The sequence below is a fragment of the Rhipicephalus microplus genome, chromosome 3, assembly GCF_043290135.1.
Source record: "Rhipicephalus microplus isolate Deutch F79 chromosome 3, USDA_Rmic, whole genome shotgun sequence".
Taxonomy (NCBI): Eukaryota; Metazoa; Arthropoda; class Arachnida; order Ixodida; family Ixodidae; genus Rhipicephalus; species Rhipicephalus microplus.
Genome location: NC_134702.1, coordinates 21443158 through 21462352, shown reverse-complemented (window position 1 = coordinate 21462352; position 19195 = coordinate 21443158). Strand labels below are relative to the sequence as shown.

Sequence of the window (19195 nt, the reverse complement as noted above, 5' to 3'; positions counted from 1 at the left end):
ACAGCTGCACAGAAATGAAAGGTGAGCAGGCCTTGTGTCGCTCACGGCTGATGAGAGATAGGAAAAACCAAAACTGGGACCGTACAGGGGCGCGAAATAAACACACTGACGTGCCAGCGCGCATTTGCACGAACCACTTTTTAACTTGGAATCCGGACCGACGTCAGCGTCTACGCGTCGACGACGTCACAACTGTGATAGTGGCTCCATCATGCGGCGTTTTTCGTAAACAAATGTCGCAGCCATCGTAGCAGCAGCAGTGGCGGCGAGCAGCCAAACAAGCTGTACGGCGGTGGTAGCGCGAGCGAGCCAGGCGTCCGTGTTGTACGCTGGCTTGTCGAACTGCTGTGCGGAGTGATGCTTCTTCCGTAGTGTTGGTCTCGGGGGATCATCCGGCCAGCAGCGACGGATATGGACGGCCCGCAGCGCGAGCCGGCAATCGTTTACGGATTCCAGAGGCCGCCTGAACTGGACCCGTGAGCGCGAGAGGCGCCCTTTGACTTCGGGCGCCGCTCGACACCACCGACGTCGGCGGTCGAGCGTGGCGGCCGGAACATGTTGCTCAAAGAGTACAGGATCCCGCTGCCCCTGTCGGTCGAGGAGTACCGGGTAGCGCAGCTCTACATGATCGCCGTGAGTAGTGAAATTCGCTTCTTCTTGCCGACCCAACGTGCGCGCGATGCGACAGGTTATTGAGGGCCCTGCGCCGAAGACATCGCCGACTGCGGTATATCGGGCGCCTCTGTGGTCGCCTAGCTACGGCGGTATAGGTGCGGTGCTACGTACCGCTAGCCGCTATCTCTGATGTAAAAGCTCGTTACGTCTCTGCGATGTGTTTGCATCGATAAAAACAAGGTGCGCCTTGACCGCGATTGCGTGTTCGAAACTGAAGTGCATTACCGGGTTTCGTTATCGCGCCTTCGTCGCTCTATCTCTGCGCTCAGCCGCACATGAGTGATCTCGCGCGTATACTCATGTAAGCTCTCCTTGCGCCATGCTCTGACAGATATGTCGAAGGACGCGCCGGTGTGCCTTTTCGGTTTTGATGCAGTCAGTCGTAACCGGCAGATGGGTGGATAGTACGTGCGTGTGCAGTATGATCGTCTCTGCGCTCCGGTGAAGTTCCTCCCGCTCGAGCTGTCAAAACAGCGGAGAGTGACGTAGCGGCATTTCCTCTCGGCTCGGAACGTGTGTATTCCCCGGTGACAGTGACATCGGCAGCATTTCTGACGTCTTGCTTTAGCCCATCCTCCACTTAAACGCGAAATTAACCTTTTGAAACAGAGGCATACGCGTTTCTACTACGTCGTATATTTAGATGCCAATTAAGAGTATCATGCTGGCGATTAAAAAGAAGGGGGCATTCCAACAGTGTCGTACGTTTGTTTGCGTTTACAGCACGTGTTCGTGCGCTCTCATAGCATGCAGATTAGCCATGTAACACGTCTCTTGTCTGCTCTTTCTGTACCTAGATTCTCTTCCGTGTTTGTTGTCCGGGCGCACTGCAAACTGAATTCCGAGTCCTTGACCTTGGCTGCGTATTAAAGCCACGCTCTACGAGTTCTCTATCTCTTTGGTTGACGCTGGCGTCCGTATATGAAATGCTCAAGGACGCGTACATCTACAGAACGACCTAAAAAAAGTTACCCCTGTTTGTTGCAAAGTGGCTCGTAAGAGACAAGGCCCCTTTTCCTTTGTCGAGTGTACCGGTCGAGACAACGTAAACAGCGCAATCTTTGGACCCATGCGTGGAGCCACCAAAAGGCTCTGTCTGGAAAGGTTTATTTGTCCTTTGCTCTCGCTCGTTTGTGCTTGTTCGCGTGTTCGGCGGTGATGAAACGCGTCGGAACTCGTGGAAGTTTATGCAGGGGAGTTAAATAGAGCGCAGGCTTTGATTGGTCGTTGAATCTAAACAGGCGTATTTTCGGAGAGTGTGATCCAGAAAGTGAGGCCAACCTTCAGCTCTGGCGGGCAGATGTGCCTTCCTTGAGAAATGTCAGCCGTCTTTACAGGAGCTAACATTTGAGCTTTTTCGCGTCGGCGCTGGCTGCGTCAGTAGCAAAGAATGACTTTTAGAGATTGCTACCTTAAATGAACGGGCGAGTACTCCTTGAAGCTATGCTTAACTGATCCTAACACACATCACAGAAGCGTTTTTTATTGCAATATTTGCTTTTATTTATTTGAAACACACATAGGTCCAAAAAAAATGGGGGCTAGTTTTTATGAAAGCACATGGCGAGGCCCAAATGCAAAATTGTAAACATCATCCCAGTAACATGTTTGCAGACACGTTCATGAATCTAAAAAGTTTATAAAAGATACTTCTAAGCATGATGGGCAGTTATGAGGGCTTATAAGAGGTTGTAATGCAGAAGCGATTGGAATGGGTAGCACATCTCGCTTTGCACTATATCTTTTCGAAGCCTGTTGCAGCACACAGACATTGGCAGTAGTATATGGACATTACTTTTTTGGTACCTATCGTCATACTTCATGCTTCTTTTGACACCTGAACTTTTTTACTGTACAAAGTAGCTGACTGGAGCATGCAAGCTCAGGCCAACCTCTCTGATTTTTCCTAATAAACTTTCTTTATAGCTCTGAATGGAAAAAAAAAAAAATACTACTGATCTCATCTACTGATGTCATCTCTGGCGTCAGATCTATGACCGTAACCAGATGCCATATTCACTCGAAGCTGTCGGTTCTTGCCTGTCAAGTCGATGCGGAAATAAAGCAGGCAATAATGCCTGTTCTTCTTTTCATATGCACAAGGAAGATATGCATGCGAGCTGTGTAGAGTACACAGGTACTATTTCATGATTTCTTACATTTCAATTAAAAAAATTAATACCATAGCGAATGAGAATTTACACTTTGTGTTGAGGAACTGACATTGTCCAAGTGCCACTGTACTTTGCAAATGCACTGACCTGCCTGACAAAGTTTACATAAGAAAATGTCTTGTAGGATTATATGCATTATATTCATATTTACAAGCCCTAATTTTGTTTATTGTATCAATTAATGCATATTTGTTACCTGTGCACAGTGTTTAGATATAATAATGGGGCCTCATTGGTGAAGGCAATCTGCTACTAATGATGAACAACGTCGTGGGTTTGTTTATTGGCCACTGACAGCAGCAAGACATGAAAGTGGTGCAGCATTTCAAAATAGGCCTACACTAAAAGAGAAGAAAGTAAGCTGGTTCTTACAGCCAACTGCTCTGTGGATTCAGGACATCAAGGCTCGCTCATTTGTCCTTTGTAAATATTGTAGTAACGTTTATTGCTGGAGGTAATCCTGCTTTTTTTTAGTGCTCAGTGTTTTCACTCTGGAATGCAATGTGGTCACATGCAAATTGTTTTATTGACTTTAATCTAAGAAACTGCCTTAAGGAGGATGGCTAGGATGAGTTATATGTAAGCAACCCATAAAAAAAGACTCTTTCTGGATAATAAATAAATAATAAATAAATAAATAATAATATAGGAGGAATAAAAGAACAGCTATGAAAAGCTAGCTTAATATTTATTAAAATGTCATATTTAGAGCCACATAGCTTTTAAGTTTTTCTGTATTTATGTATCTTTTATTTTTTTCTTCAGATCCAACTTTATTTTGTAACACGCTTTAATTTTCCTTTTCCACTCCAGATGTCTGCTCTTCGCAACATAATACTTGCTTGCTTCATGAAATTGCTCTTTGCAGCATTGATTGCGAGAGCTGCTTATAGATTGAAAAATGCTGTAATGAAATCCATGTGCACATGCATTAGAATAAATTTTACTCTCTACCATGATCAGTGCTTGAGCTGCTATTTCAAATGACTTAACAGACCGAAGAAGTGTCTGTGTATAGTTGTTTTATCATGCCATGTGCATTTGTATATGTAACTTGAGTTTAAAGTTGGTCCTTTTGGGATTATGCTTTATACGACATACAGCAAGTCAGACAAGTGGCATGAATCTCCAAAGCACGCTTCTCCAAAGAAGGATGAAGAAAGGTGCATAGTGAATGCCTTTGTAATCAGCCAGTTTCCTCCTATGAATGTGTTCCATGTGCCGAGGTCAAGGTGGAAACGAAGAATGCTTCCCTACTGCACAAAAATCATGATTTATGACGTTTTTGGGTACCCTGCAAGTGTGCTTGTAGCAGTTACCTAAAGAATGTTTAAAAAAAGGCTCTGAAAGGCTGCTTTTCCAGCTTTCACTGTGACTGTTCTGCACATTCTGCGTAGGCCTGGAGCTTTTTGTTTTGTTTTTTAGATGGTATTTGTTAGAGACAAGCATGTGCATGTACCATGTACTCTTAACAATGGGACATTGGTCTTCCTATGTGGAGAATAATAGTGCGACAGTACAAATTACTCAAGTGAAAAAACGTATGGTTGGAAGTTATTTGAAAAGGTAACTGGTTACTAGTAATGTGCCATCACTAGCTAGTTACTGATGGAAACTGGCTTTTGTAATTTCATGAATGTCTTTCAGGTTTTGCAAAATGTAGATTATATTTGCAAAAATGCTTTAAAGTTGTTGAAGGATATGACACTGCGGGATTTCATCTGCAATTAAGAACGGAAGCAACCCAAGAAGATAAAGTGCAATCAAATGTTAGGGTAATATAATCAATCATGCTCAACATAAGCTGCGTGGCTGGCAATTAATGGCATGCCTGGTGCGTTGTGACATGCAGAAAAAGAGCCGTGAAGAAAGCAAAGGAGTCGGCAGCGGAGTGGAAATTATGGTGAACGAGCCCTACACTGATGGACCGGGAGGTTCGGGCCAGTACACCCACAAGATTTATCACATTGGAAGCCACTTGCCTGGTGAGTCATCACACCTCTCTTTTTTGTGTGTTTATGTGTGTGTTCTTTGCTTTAAGTAATTACCTGATAATTTCAATATATTCTGTGGAAGTATGTGATCTTGATGTTAACCCAAGAAACATTTGTTGTGAGGCTAGTTAATAAGATATTATTTTGAGAACTTGAATTATTTGTCATGTCTTCTTCTATCCTGGTGTCTTGTCCCCAGTGCAGTTAGTTCTCATAATAAAATCTTGATGTTGTGGTAGATTTTAGTTTCAGTATAAGGGTTTGGCCTGGTGATCCAGCTTAGCGATTGCAGCGTATCTTAGAGTACCGCTTGAGTATGTTCATTTAATTTCATTTATTGTACGCTCTGAGAAAAGGCATTACAGTGGACATTGGTAAAGAAAAAGTATGTTCAATGTTTTGTGACAAGATAAACCAATAGAAAAAAAGTATAATGAACAAATACAATAATAATATGATACATTAATATAAATGGGCCCCTACAGAAGTGCAGTAGTTATGGTCTTTGGCTGCTAACCTGAAAGACATCAATTACCTTCGCTGAGAAGTCATGACTGAGATGTTTTGATTTTTCCATCAAGGTAATTATTTGGCTGACTAGCAATTCGGCAATTATGGTGTATCAGGACCTGACAACCACACTTACCTGTCATATGTCTCCCCTTGACATAACCTCTTAAAGAAGGTGCATGACTGAGAAACCATGACTCTTCTTGCACTCAGTGGCCATACAATATTTAATTTTTTCCGCACTGCACTTAGTTTTTTTTCCCTTTAACGGGTGACAAATCTTGTATGCAAGTTTTTTTTTTTTTTTCAGTATACTTTAGTTTGCTTTTTCATTACACTGTCATGCACTTGTGTGAATGTTATGTAATAAGTAATGTCATAATTGTATTGTTTTTTTGAGGGCAATGTAAATTTTTTCTGTGCAAATTTTCATGTCAGTCAACTTCTTCCTATTTTTTTACTTATTTGTTAATTTTTTTCAGTTCTTTTTTCTAACATCTGTATCATTTGGTAACATGGAAATTTCTTCACTCTGTGACACTGTATGAGTTCTGTTATCCATGCAATATATAAACACATGATATATTCAATTGTAGTATCTGACTTACTCACACTATGCCTCTCAGTGTCCTGTAGGGTGTTACTAAATAAAACAAATGAAATGTATTAATATCGGGGGTTTCACATCCCGAAACCACTATATGATTATGAGGGACGCCATAATGGAGGGCTCCGGAAAGTTCGACCATGTGGTGTTCCTGAGCGTGCACTGACATCGCATAGTACACATGCCTTCGTCATTTTGCCTCCATAAAAATGACTGCAGCAGCCGGAATCAAACCCGCGAGCTTCGTGTCAGCAGCCGAGCTCCATAACCGCTACGCCACAAAGGCGGACTAAAACTAAATGTTTATAGTTGCTGAACCTTATATAAAGTTTTTCAACACGCACACATCTTTATTGTCAACATGTTGCGTGCCATCATTTGCAGGCTGGTTCAAGGCCCTGCTGCCAAAGTCTGCCCTGACTGTGGAAGAGGAAGCCTGGAATGCATACCCTTACACCAAGACACGTTACACGTGCCCGTTCATCGAGCGCTTCTACCTTGAGATTGAGACCAAGTACTTTGCCGACGCCGGTGAACAGGAAAATGTGTTTGAGCTGTCCGGGTCAGAACTGCGCAACTTGCAAGTTGGTGAGTGGCCGACAGGCATTTCTGAAATTCCTTGCAGGCTGTAGTGGCGGCGTGTGCCGCCGGTGAATGAACGACTAGACAACTTGGGTGCCTATCAGAACAAAAGCCCCTTTATTCCAACTTGCGCATGCTTATATACATAAACAACACTGGCGCCACCAGCGGCAGTGATCGTGGAACCGAAACCAAACAGACCAATATACAACACATTCCCTTCCTTAAAAACAGCTGTATTTATTAGTGATTTAGTAGTTTAGTGTGTTAGCACATATGCAAAAAAACACTATACCAAAATACAACCTGTACAATGAACGTAACTATTTAGTACTATAAAATCACACAGTTTACAAAAGGAATCCACCGCACTAGATACGTCCGTTTCATTCACTTTAGCACAACTTCTCTTGCTACACCTAGTAGCCATAACGCTCCAGTGGTAGTCTCTTTCTTGGTGGTTGCACCCTGCGTTGTTGTGTGACTGCTCCTTGAGACTTGGCTGACTGCGTCGCAGCAGGCGACCCGTGCGCCTGCGCAGCCGAAGGAGACGTAGGTGCCTGCGCAGCGTACGCAGGAGACGGGGGTGCCTGCGCAGCTGAAGGAGACGTGGATGCCTGTGCAGCGTACTCAGGAGACGTAGGTGCCTGCGCAGCGTACGCAGAAGACGTGGGTGCGTGCGCAGCGCACGCAGAAGACGTGGGTGCCTGCGCAGCCGAAGGAGCAGCAGCTGAAGTCCTGGTAGTTATCTCTGGGGTGGGGCCCCCGCATGTAGGCGGAGATCCTTCCCCCCTAGCTGTACCGTTTCCTCCCCACGTATAAAAGGCGGCAGAGGCTCGTGGCACCTTTGAAAACTTGGATGCATTCCATGTTTTGCCGTCAGCCAGGTGAAAAAAAGATGGTCCCTTCCTGCTGATCACTTCTCTTGGGTGGCTGAATTCCAGGTCGCCTTTAAATCTAGTTGTGGGTTTCTTCTCTCTGACGAAGTCACCAGCGTTAACTCTGGTTTCTCTTGCAGCCCTCCGAGCGTCCAAGTATCGTTTGCTGCTCTGTTGCTTTTGCTTTACCCGCTCACGTAAGCGCCGGAGTTCCGAGTCAGGGTCATCAAAGAAGGTTACCGACGGATGCCCGACGACATCAAACCGAGTTCTTGGCAGCCGCCCGTGTAGCAGAAGAGCTGGAGCCCTTGCCGTTGTAGCATGCGGTTTGCATCGGTAAACACCCAGATACTCTGTTACCGCCTGGTGCAAAGGTCGCTGCTCAAGAACCGCCACTTGAATGAAGCTTTTTAATACTCTGTTAAAGCGCTCCACTTGGCCGTTTCCTTGTGGATAGTATACGGACGAATGTTTGACCTGGATGCCCCGATCTTGAAGAAATACCTCCAACTCCCGAGATGCAAACTATGGACCGTTATCGCAAATAACCTCTTCTGGGTAGCCTTCACGGGCGAACACAGCGACTAAGAAGCGTATTACTGTGCTGGTTGTCGTCTCGCTACAGAAATGCACTTCGGGCCATTTGGAATACCGTATTTACTCGATTCTACCGCGCCCTCGATTGTAACGCGCACCCGATTTCCACCGCGAAAAAAAAAAAAAAACGTAAGACATCGATTGCAACGCGCACCCATTTTTTTTCGCTGGCCCGCACGATCACACCACTCGAAAAAACGATTCCTTTCGGGATTGTCTTCCATCTAAATATGAGGTACGGGCGAAGGTTGTGCCCATCTGACGTGTAACAGAGCATTGCCGTCACTGTAGTTTTACCGTGGACCGATGTCAGCACGCGAACTTGCTTTGCCCCCTTCTTCTCGACAGTTGTGGTGCCAGGCATGTCGAAGTAAAGAGGCGTCTGATCGGCATTCCAGATTTGCCCAAGCAGGTAGCCGTTGTTGCGCCGCAAGTTTAGGACGAACCTTTGAAAACTGTAAAGCTTTTCATCGTACTTCTCCGCAAAAGTTTTCGCATATGCATGTTCCCCTTCGAAGGGAAGAGCCTTTCCTCTTCATATAGTTAATTAGCCAGCACCTGCTCGCTTTAAACTGGCTCCGCATTAGACTTTTTTCTAAGACCAATTGCATAGCCCGCACTTGGAGCAGTTCTGTCGTCACGGGCTGCTGTGCCGCTCGCTCCTCAAGCACATACTCGCGGAGCAGCTCTTTAATTTGCGGAAACCGACCCTGCTGTGGTTCACTGAAGCCTTTGCGTGAAGCTTTGCTGTCGACAATCTGCTTTTGTTTCCGCCGGTCCCGCACGCACGTTTCGGGAACGACCGCGATGCGGCCCGACTTCCGTCCATTTCTGTACACGCGATGACTTTTCTTTTAAAAGCGGCATCGTGGTGCACTTGAGTTTTTGGAGTCGGCCCTTTCACGTCGTCGATGCTAATGCACTACTAGATGACGAACTCCTCAGAACACGTACGAAGTGCCGCACATGGTAAACACATAGGCAGAAATAGCCGACGCACCATGCCGACGCACGTAGGGGGCGGCCATTTTGGATTTGCGATGGCAATAGATTGACCGTAATTTTTTGTTCGTACTCGATTCTAACGCGCATGCGATTTATGAACTCGCTTAACCGGAAAAAAGGTGCGCGTTAGATTCGAGTAATTACGGTAATAATCTAGGGCGCCCTCTCAAATGGGCCTACAATATCCATGGCTGCTCTGGAAAGGGGACTGGTTGCAAGGGTGTAGCTCGCACCTTGACGCTCTTGTCTGCTTCCTGGCATATGCTACACATCTGAATAGCTAGCTCGACTTGGCGGTCCATGCCCGGCCACCAATACTTTTCTCGCAGCCGCGCTTTTGTTCGCACCACTCCGGGATGCGACTCATGTGCTGCAGCGATTACCTGCTGTGTGAGTGACGTGGGAACCACGAGCCATTTGCCACGCAAGATAAGATTGTCTACCACAGAAAGTTCGTCATGTACTTTGAAGAATGGCTGAAGCTCGGCCGATAACGATTTGTGTGCAGGCCACAACGATTGCACATAGCTTTTGCTTTGTTGCAGTGCGCTATCTGCAATTGGGACTGCTCAAACTGTTCTCTGGTAATGCAGGAAGGAATTCCGACAACTGATACAACCTCGTCAAACAGCGTTTCTTCTTCCTGGAAAGAGGACGCGGGCAGGCGTGAGAGTGCGTCTGCCAGTTGGTTTTGTGACCCCTTGCGGTACTCGACTGTATAGTTGTACGGTAGTAGGCGCTCTGTCCATTGCACTACCCGCAAGGGGCGCCTCCCTGTTCCTTGGGTTGAAAGCAATGCCACCAAGGCTTGATGATCAGTGAGCAACGTGAAGTGGCGTCCCCACAAGTGCACGTGTCACCGCTCGCACGCCCTGAGGCCAACGCTTCCCGTTCTCCTACCGAATATTTCCTCTCAGCTGGCGAAAGGACTCGAAACGCGAAAGCAACTGAGCGCCCTAATTGCATCAATACCCAAAAGCGAGGTGCCTTGTTCAACGACATAAAAAAGAAGCTTTGTTGTGCAGTTATTGTACATGACATCGGCAAAGAAGCCACCGCACACTGGAATGGGTTTCTTCGAATAGTTCAGTAGTCTAATTCGAGCAGCTGAAAGCTGCCGACCTGCAAAATGCTGCCTAAATAGGTCATGCGTCAAAATCGATACTGATGACCCTGAATCCACGAGGAAAGTTAACTTCGTTTCCCCAACTGCTACCGATACGTAGATTGCGAGACGAGTGGATGTCGTCACGGCAAGAATGCTCAATACTTCTGTTATCGAACTTTCGTCATCTAGTTCACGAACAGGAGCGGTGTTTCTGTTACAGACTGAGCAAAAATGACCCATAATACCGCAACCATGACACCGCTTGTTTTTGGCGGGGCAGCGGAATGAAGATGCGTTGTGCCAAGGTGGACCGCAGCGGTAACGCTGGCCCTGTTGGCTGCGCGATTGCTTCGAGGGGTCGCTAGCAGAAGATGCGGGCGGAGGGGTGTTTTCGCGAGCATTTATGCTCTGAACACCTGCAGTAGCAAATTCTTTGCAATCATTGGTTGCCTGCTCAAACTGCGTCGCTATTAGTACAGCTCGAGCAAACGAAAGAGAAGACCCTTCAAGCAGCAACCGCTCGCGCAAGTTCCGAGATAATATGCCCGCAACGAACTGGTCACGCAAGGAATCTTCCCGTGAAGGAAAAGAGCATGTAGCAGAAAGCTCACGTCACGCGGTAATGTACTCATTGATTGTTTCACCGACTTGCTGCACGCGCCTACCGAACCGGTGCCGTTCGACCACATAATTTGTTGTTGTCGTGAAGTGCACATGCAGCGCTGCAACAGCGGTATCGTACGATGACGCTTCATGCTGTGTCTGAGAAGTGTACTTGACATTTCCCGAATCCGTATCAGTAGTTGGCTCACCGGACTTTGCGTTGGCCGAAGACTGAAGCGACAGTGTGTGAAATATGCACTGGCCTTCTACGCCGAAGCTGTGGATTAGGAGAGCCTTGCGACGGTCCGGCGCACAGTCCGAAACACCAGCTGCGAGCAGAAAATTCTCGAAGATGCGGATCCATTGTGGCCAGGCAACAGCAGGGCGGCCAGGCATGGGCAGGAACGGGGGCGGTGGTGCCAGTCCGGAGACACTCATGGTGCGGGAAACAGTCGGCGAAAATGACGAAAATCAGCCCCCCTCCTAAACGAGCACCCTCGTTGCCAATGTAGTGGCGGCGTGTGCTGCCGGTGAATGAACGACTAGACAACTTGAGTGCCCATCGGAACAAAAGCTCCTTTATTCCAACTTGCGCATGCTTATATACATAAACAACACTGGCGCCACCAGCGGCAGTGATCGTGGAACCGAAACCAAACAGACCAATATACAACACAGGCGTTTTGCATTCTTTATCCCTTTCAAGTGCAACCTTTGGGGAACTGTCTGTACATAAGTCAAATCTGCACAACATTGTTCTGAGATGCTTGATAACCATGTGCAAGGAAAATCGTGTCATAATGTTTTTATCCATGTGTTTTATAGTAATTAATCTCAAATTTTAGTTATTAAATACCTATTTATACTGTAAAGTACAAGTTCAGGGCCAGATAGTATCATGAAACGGAGAAAAATTGTCGAAACACCCCATGTTCTAAGGATTTATCCTGCTATCATTGATGTTCTATTTGTGTATTAATAGAATCGAATCTCATGCTGAAAACTTAATGCCAATTTGTTTCCATTTCAATTCTCTTTGAGCAAAAAAAAATGGTACTTTTGACGTGGCTCGCATGAGGCGGCAGGTCAAACGACTCGTCGATCATGGTTATGCCTTCAGCAAAATGATAATATGCAACAGTACACTAGTACATTGACGGTAAAATCAATTAAGTTCTCATTAGTGTTTTCTTGTACATAACCTGCACAAAAAAATAAGCCTTTACACTTGGAACTAAAGTCATGATAAAATCGCAAATTCTGGTCCGCAAAGGTGGCTTCATGGCTGTGCTTCTCAACTTTGCAAGGAAGCTAGCTTTGCGGCAATACGCGGCAAAAATTTTTAGAAAATTTTGAGCGAATCGTTGTTGAAAGTGCGGGTGATGCCCGAAAAAATATGTATATACCAATTCATGACTGGTAACGCCATACGGTGATCATGTAACTATGTGGGCCTTTACAGACTAACAAAACGGAGCAAATTTTATGGTGCAGATGTGATTGATGTCGTGAAGGACCAGCTGACTGGTTCAGACTATGTCCGTGAGGAGGACCCAAAGCTCTATATCTCAGCCAAGACATCACGTGGTCCCTTGGATGACGACTGGCTTCAGGCTTACCTTGACCACCGGCAGTTGGGGACGCCGGCGCCTCCTCCTGGTGATGGGATCATCATGTGTGCCTATAAGCTCTGTCGGGTGGAATTCCGCTACTGGGGCATGCAAAGCAAGATTGAGAAGTTCATCCACGATGTAGGTCAGTGCCCACTGTATTCACTACGCTGTTTCCATTACAGATGACCTGCTAGAAAGTTAGCATAAACACACGAATCTGAAGTTCAGTAGTCTCAATGATTCTAACTTCGAGAATTCAAACTTTCTGTTAGTTCAAAGAAATCTCAGATTTTTGGTTAGCCCACTCTATTTTCAATGTATTTTAAAGCTGTTTACTTCAAACTGCCCCATTGCACAAATTCAGTTTGTTCACACTTTTTGCTGTTTCATGTCTGGAAATATCAGCTGCCTTTGTTGCTTCTAACTGAACATTCACGCTTTTGTGTAACAGTCACAAATAACGTTGAATTCTTGTTTATGAAGCGGCCAAACTAGCCAAAACACGTGCACCAGCCATCCCACACTTATTGAGAACGAAAAAAGAAGTTGCATCATCTCCCACTAGAGAGAACCAATGTGTGAATGCGAAGCAGCGATGAGACGGTGAACAGCACCCATCGAAACTCGTCTACGTCGCCTTAAGCAGGTGCACCATCATTCAGAACTTCTACCTGATTTACGCTGCCAGTGACCATCGCTTGATGCCGGTGATCGCTGCTGTTAGCGCTGCCGGTGACCATGACTATAGCTCTGCTAAACAGCCGGTCCCTCAACCAACACGCTAGAGACATTTAACGTGGTCCCGTGCAACCAAAGTAGATGTGTTCCATCTCACAAAAATGTGAAACACATTTTTGGGGGAGCGTAGGACGGAGGGGAGTGTAGGAGAGGGGAGAGGAGAATGCACATGCACAGTGGAGTTGTGGACACCGCTCTGCGGAGGAAGCATTACGTTACCTTTGCCGGTGACTCGGGAGAGAGAGAGAAGCGTAGAAAAGAAGAAATAGGGAGAGACATGCATGCACAGTAAGGGTGGTCACGCCGCACACTGGATTGAATTCTGCCGTAAGCTGTTTCGCATCTAAAAAAAAAGAAAACAAAACAAAAATGCGTCTGAAATGTTTTAATGTCGTTTTTGCCGCGATACAATGGTGTTATGCGGGAAAGTGACCTTAAATTGGCAAGGGGTTTTCATTATTGCAAAAAAACAACACATTTAGCCCTTTAATTACATGCACATCCATGTGTTCATGTAATTAAATGCACACATGCAAGTATGATTGCTGATGTCTGAAAATTTTACTGCCAGTGAAAGAGCTGTCTGCGATGTTTCTGTGGCCCTGAGGAACAATGAACATGACAACGCTAGTCAGTATGTTGTCCTTGGTCTGATAATTCAAACAAAATTCTGAGTCCTCCTTGAGCTTGAGTTAGTGTACAAGGATTTCATGGTACTCCTTGTAGGTTCAACAATGACTTCACAAAGATGGTCTTGTGCTTTTCACTACAGAGAAAAAGAATAAAGTAAAGAGAGAGTGGAATAGCAGAGGAATGCAGATGCAGGAAAATACAATATGACGATCTCTTCGCAGCTGTGGAAGGGTTGGTAGGAGGGCTAGTTGGTACTACATATTTTTAATGAAATATTTGGAGCATGAACTAACGGGATGAAAAGGAGGAGACAAACACGCTTGTTTGTCTCCTCCTCTGTGTCTCGTTAGATTGTGCTCCCAATATTTCATTATGAAATTGAAGCTGCAATCAATGTTTAAACCCTTTCATCTTATGGCCAGCTTAAAAACGCCTTGTGAATTATGTTGTAGCACAGCATAGAATGGGTACTGTACTGTATTTATGTTCGGTAAAAAAAGCCATAGCGTTCTGCATATTTGCAATAAGTTTCCATTAAGACAGTACAGGCAGGAAACAGAATTACCGCTGAGCATGGTAAAAAGGGGGTTACCTATTGTGCTGAGACACATGTGGCGTAAAGGAGGTAAGTCGGTGCATGTCTCAGACTGAATTAACAGCGGCAACATTTGACGAAGAAAAGAAAACATAAGGATGGGTGCTGACATGATCTGACGTGATCTAGTACCTGACGTGGTCTAGCCCAAGCATCAATGGTCGCACGATGTTGCACATGATCTGGTGGGAGTGTCAACAATTATCGACCTGCAATGGTTGTCTTGTGGTTATGGCGCTCGACTGAATGACCAGGAGGTTGCGGTGTCAAACCCATTTGCAATGGAGATGCAATGCTAGAGGCCCGTGTCTTTCGATTTAGGTGCCCGTTAAGAAACCCTAGGAGGCTCGAATTTCCAGAGCCCTCTACTATGGCATCCCTCGTATTTATGTCATGGTTTTGGGATGCAAGACCCCGATTGTTATGTTACATGCGTGCCAACAGTGGTCATGTCACGTGGCAGCCATGCGTTCACTTTCATGTCGCAGCGCTGCGCAAGACCATGCTGCGTGCTCACCGACAGGCGTGGGCCTGGCAGGACGAGTGGGTGGGTCTCACAATGGATGACATCCGGCAGATCGAGCGTGAGACCCAGGAAGCCCTGGCGCGCAAGATGGCTGCCGACAAGGTCAGCGAGGAAGGGGACGAGGAAGAAGCCCTGGCTCACTCCTGCTCTGCCGCCTCCATCCCCAAGGTGGGCGCTGCCTTCTCCTGAGGCGGGAAACATGCGCACACATGGTCGCTGCTGCCCTCCGCACTCCAGCTGCCATCACCCTTTCCTCCCCCTGTCTCACCACAACCCAGCTTCTTCCTCGCGCCTGCCGTGTTCAGAAAGCAACAGTACGAAATCAAATTATTGACATCTTGCGAGATTTATGCGGTTGGTGTTGCTCTTGTTCTTGTTGATGGTTTAGTGGTGTGCCTTTCTTTCATCTCGTGTGTCTTGTTGGTTCTGCAAGCTTGGCTCACTGATTATGAGCAGCTGAAGAGGAGCAAGAAGCACACCGCCACTTTTCCCTTCCCCAAAGTCACCAACCCCACTCCTTCTTCCTCACATCTGGCATGTGCAGAAGGTGCCATTGTTAAACCACACCACAGACATCCCGCGAGCTATGTGCGGCAGGTGTTTTTTTCTTTTTGATGGTTTAGTGGTGTGCCTTTCACCTCATCTGTTCTGTTGGCTCTGCAAGCTTGATTCAGAATCAGAATTCGGATCTAGCCTAGTTGGAGTTTACTGCTTAACATCTCGACCACTACGATAAAGACAAATACTATGAAAGGAGTGACAACACGAGTGTTGTTGTCCTTTCAGTGTCCTTGTCATTTTGTTAGCGGTCAAGCTGTGAAATTAGCCCTGTGGTTACAAGCAGCTGAAGAGGAGGAAGTAGCACCACTTCATTAGTCTATAGCTGTGACTGTGTCTATTGTAGTGGATTTGATATAGGTCGTAGCCGTCTTGCACAACAGCAGATGAAGGGCTCGCTCTTCGTTCAGAAATACAGGCGTGTAGAGTTGCAGCACAGAAAGAAGTGATGCTGGTGACATTGTAGCATTGTTACAGTTGATGTCCAATTTCCCGTACCCTCAAGGGTCCACGAAAACGTCCGGGAAATTGGGCAGTCCGAAAAGTGAATGCAAGCGAGAACGCACTTTTTAATGGGTATTTTTCGCTGACGGAGAGGGTCACGGCAGGAGTACAGGATTCTTATTGCAATTCAGCAAATGTGCCGTTTAGGTCGCTCCAAAAAGAGCTACTTATATTTTTAAACAAAAGAAGAAAGAAAAGAAAAAAAATATCTCATGTAGCTGGGACTACTGCTAACACAAAAAAAACTAGCTTATTTTCGTTTGGACAGTGTTCCACGGTTTCCAGTGTGAAGCTCGCGTGGCAAAAACAGTTCTAAAGGGTCTGTCGCCTCACTGCTTCCCATGATTCTGCAAGCATGCCGAAGGAAGACCTTAGGTCAACTGCATAGCTTTTCCTACTGTCTGAGCACAGGCAGAACACCATGCGGCTGTGGCCACAGGTTTGACTAAGTTACAGCTGGAAACGAATCGGCTTGTGCTGGATTGCGGCATTTGCAGTTTCGAGGGTACGGCAGCCAAGGCGCGGTGGATTTAAGGGTATGAAAACAACCAAAATGGCGGTAATTGAGTGATTTTGAGTCCGCAGTTAGCGGTAAAAAGTCTGGAAAATCAGGTGGTGTAGCGCATCGTGGCGACCGCAGTCTGCGGGTAGCGGGGCCGGTCGCCGTCGCTCCGTCGAGCCAAGGACTAGGGGAGAGCTTTGAGCAAACTCAACGGATTTATTTACATCTTTACAGTGAGTTGTCGAGATGAAGACAGAAGAGAGTTGGGCGAGGCGCTGCACGCCCTTTTTGTTGACCCCCATTCCCTAGGTCCCTAGGTTGGGGATCACTACACAAAACAATGCGGACCAATGGTGATGTGGAAGTTCCTCTCAGTGAAGTACTGCCCTCGGAAATGTATGTTCATAGAGGCACAACACTGGCTTGCACATACACAGACCCTTGCCACTAGTCGCAGAGCTGCCGTAGAACAGGGAGGGGGAGAGTGGAAGACGCACGGGCGCCTCGACCCTTTTGGTGCCGGCCTCGCGCTGCGTTCCCACAGGAAGATTTTAGCGCGCTCTTTCGAGAGGTGCCAGGTTCGTGAAATCCTCTGGGGAGAGCCCTTTGACCAGCGTTGTCGTCGTCTGCTGGTTAACGCGCCAACGTGATGCGGGGCCCAGGCGGGAGATAGAACGGCGGCTCCATAACCCTCTTTTGCAACATTCCACACAGTTGGCGCCGCTGTCAATCAGTGGGCGCCGTCTCGTGTAGTCGGTCCCTGTTGCTTCGTCCGTCCAGCCGTGGCGAGACTATCCTTTTGGCACTGGTCCGGCAGGGCGAATGATCCGCTGGGTCAAGGCATAGCTTGATCGCTACAGCTCCTCCGCCGACGGGAAGATCTCGGACGTCGGGTAGTATCAGCTGCTCGACGGGAGAGATCACAGTAACCGCAGTCTTCCAACACCATTGAAACCACAAAGACCAACCTCTAGAACCAGCAAGCGCCGGCAATGAGTTTTCGGCAACCAGGCCGGTCTTTCAAATGTGCCAGAATGCACCTACGCTTTTTTTTTCTTAAACGGCAACCACACTAATACTTTTGCTCATAGCTAAAAACTTCGATTACTCAAAAGACCACTTAAAACCATTACGGAAAAACGTCCCTCAACTGAACACAAAAGAAAGCAAAAGCAAAAAAAAAGCTAAAAAGCTCTGCTTAATGTGTCAACATTGGCATTCGCGGAACCCTTCTTATACTTCACAGTGAAGTTAAGCTCCTGAAGCGCAAGGCTCCAACGTAGTAGTCGTAGATTCTTTCCCGACATTCGCGATAGCCATGTCAGTGGGCAGTGGTCAGTGACGAAGACAAAAGAAGTTCCGTAGAGGTAACAGGCTAATTTTTGGGTAGCCCACACAATGCAGGCACATTCTTTTTCCGAAGCACTGTAGGCCTCCTCACGAACCGAGAGTTTCCTGCTGGCGTACAACACAGGGTGCTCGTTCCCGTTCTCATCCTCCTGGCAGAGTATTACTCCTAAGCCTCTGTTGCTGGCATCGCATTGCACAATAAAGGGACGATCATAGTTCGGTGCATGCAATACGGGTGAGTTAACAAGAGCCGCTTTGAGCCCCTGGAAGGCGCCCTTCATTTCCGCACTCCAAACTACCTTTTCTGGAGCCTTCTTGCACAGTGCATCCATTAACGGAGCGGCTACCTCTGAGTACTGAGGGATGTAGCACTGATATTACCCTGTCAGCCCTAAAAAGGAGCGGATAGCCGTCTTGTTTTCTGGTTGCGGGAACTCGCTAACCGCCTCTACTTTCAACTCGTCAGGTCGCCTCCTGCCCTGCCCTTCCACGTGCCCTAGGTATCGTACTTCGGCGCGAGCTAGCTGGCACTTAGCCGGCTTCACTGTCAGTCCAGCGTGCGTCAAACGTCTAAGGACATCGCTAAGGTGGTACAGGTGATCTTCCCATGTATTGGAATAAATAGCGATGTCGTCTAAGTAGGGAACAGCTTAGTCTTCAGCCCCCTGCAGAACTCGGTTCATTAGCCTTGAAAAGCAAAATGGGGCGTTCTTAAGGCCAAAGCTCAGAACTAGGGGCCTAAATGTGCTCGTCGGCGCCACAAAGGCCGCATACTCACTAGCTCGTTTAGACATTGGAACTTGCCAATAGCCTCTTACTAAGTCCAAAGTTGAGACGTATTTAGCGGCTCTCACTTTTTCCATCAGCTCCTCTACGTTGGGTATAGGATAGGTTTGGTCCTTCGTGATCGCGTTAAGTTTGCGGTAATCCACGCAAGGCCGTGGATCCTTCCCAGGAACCTCAACAAGAATCATAGGGGACGTGCAGGTGCTTTCGCAAGGTTCGATAAGCTTAACCTCGAGCATTCGATCTACTTCTTTTTTCAAGATCTCCTGCTGTCGCGGGGCTAGCCTATATGGCCTCGACATCACAGTGGTGTCAGAAGTTAGCTCAATGTCATGAGTGATAACCTCAGTTCGCCCTGGCCTTTCCGAGAAAACAGTGATGTGTTCTGACAACAAGTTGCGTAAGTCGACTTTCTGCATCTCAGTCAAGCCCTCGACCGGTGCTACGGCTTTCATGACATCGGTAACCTCCATTGATCTTCCAACCTCCACCAAGCCTGGAATTTCAGGTGTTAGCTCCTCCGTGCTGTTAAGAGCCAAGTTCACTTTCTGCACTTCTCCCACATAACTCTTCATTAAATTGTGGTAATAAATGACAACCTCTCGGCGTCTTCCTTTACGTTATAGTGCGTAATTTGTGTCCAAGAGCTTTTTCACA

At 46.9% G+C, this 19195-nt stretch overlaps 1 protein-coding gene across 2 annotated transcripts in view; it reads left to right on the top strand.

Moving 5' to 3' along the window:
• Positions 1-265: 265 nt before the first annotated feature.
• The window catches only part of rdgB (retinal degeneration B), a 63626-nt gene continuing 44696 nt past the window's right edge, over positions 266-19195 (top strand). For both annotated transcript variants that reach the window (XM_075889052.1, XM_075889051.1), the window contains exons 1-5: positions 266-633; positions 4702-4834; positions 6345-6548; positions 12228-12488; positions 14801-15006. In XM_075889052.1, the coding sequence (XP_075745167.1) occupies positions 556-633; positions 4702-4834; positions 6345-6548; positions 12228-12488; positions 14801-15006 (882 nt within the window). In that variant the 5' untranslated portion in view covers positions 266-555. The remainder of the gene's footprint in view (positions 634-4701; positions 4835-6344; positions 6549-12227; positions 12489-14800; positions 15007-19195) is intronic.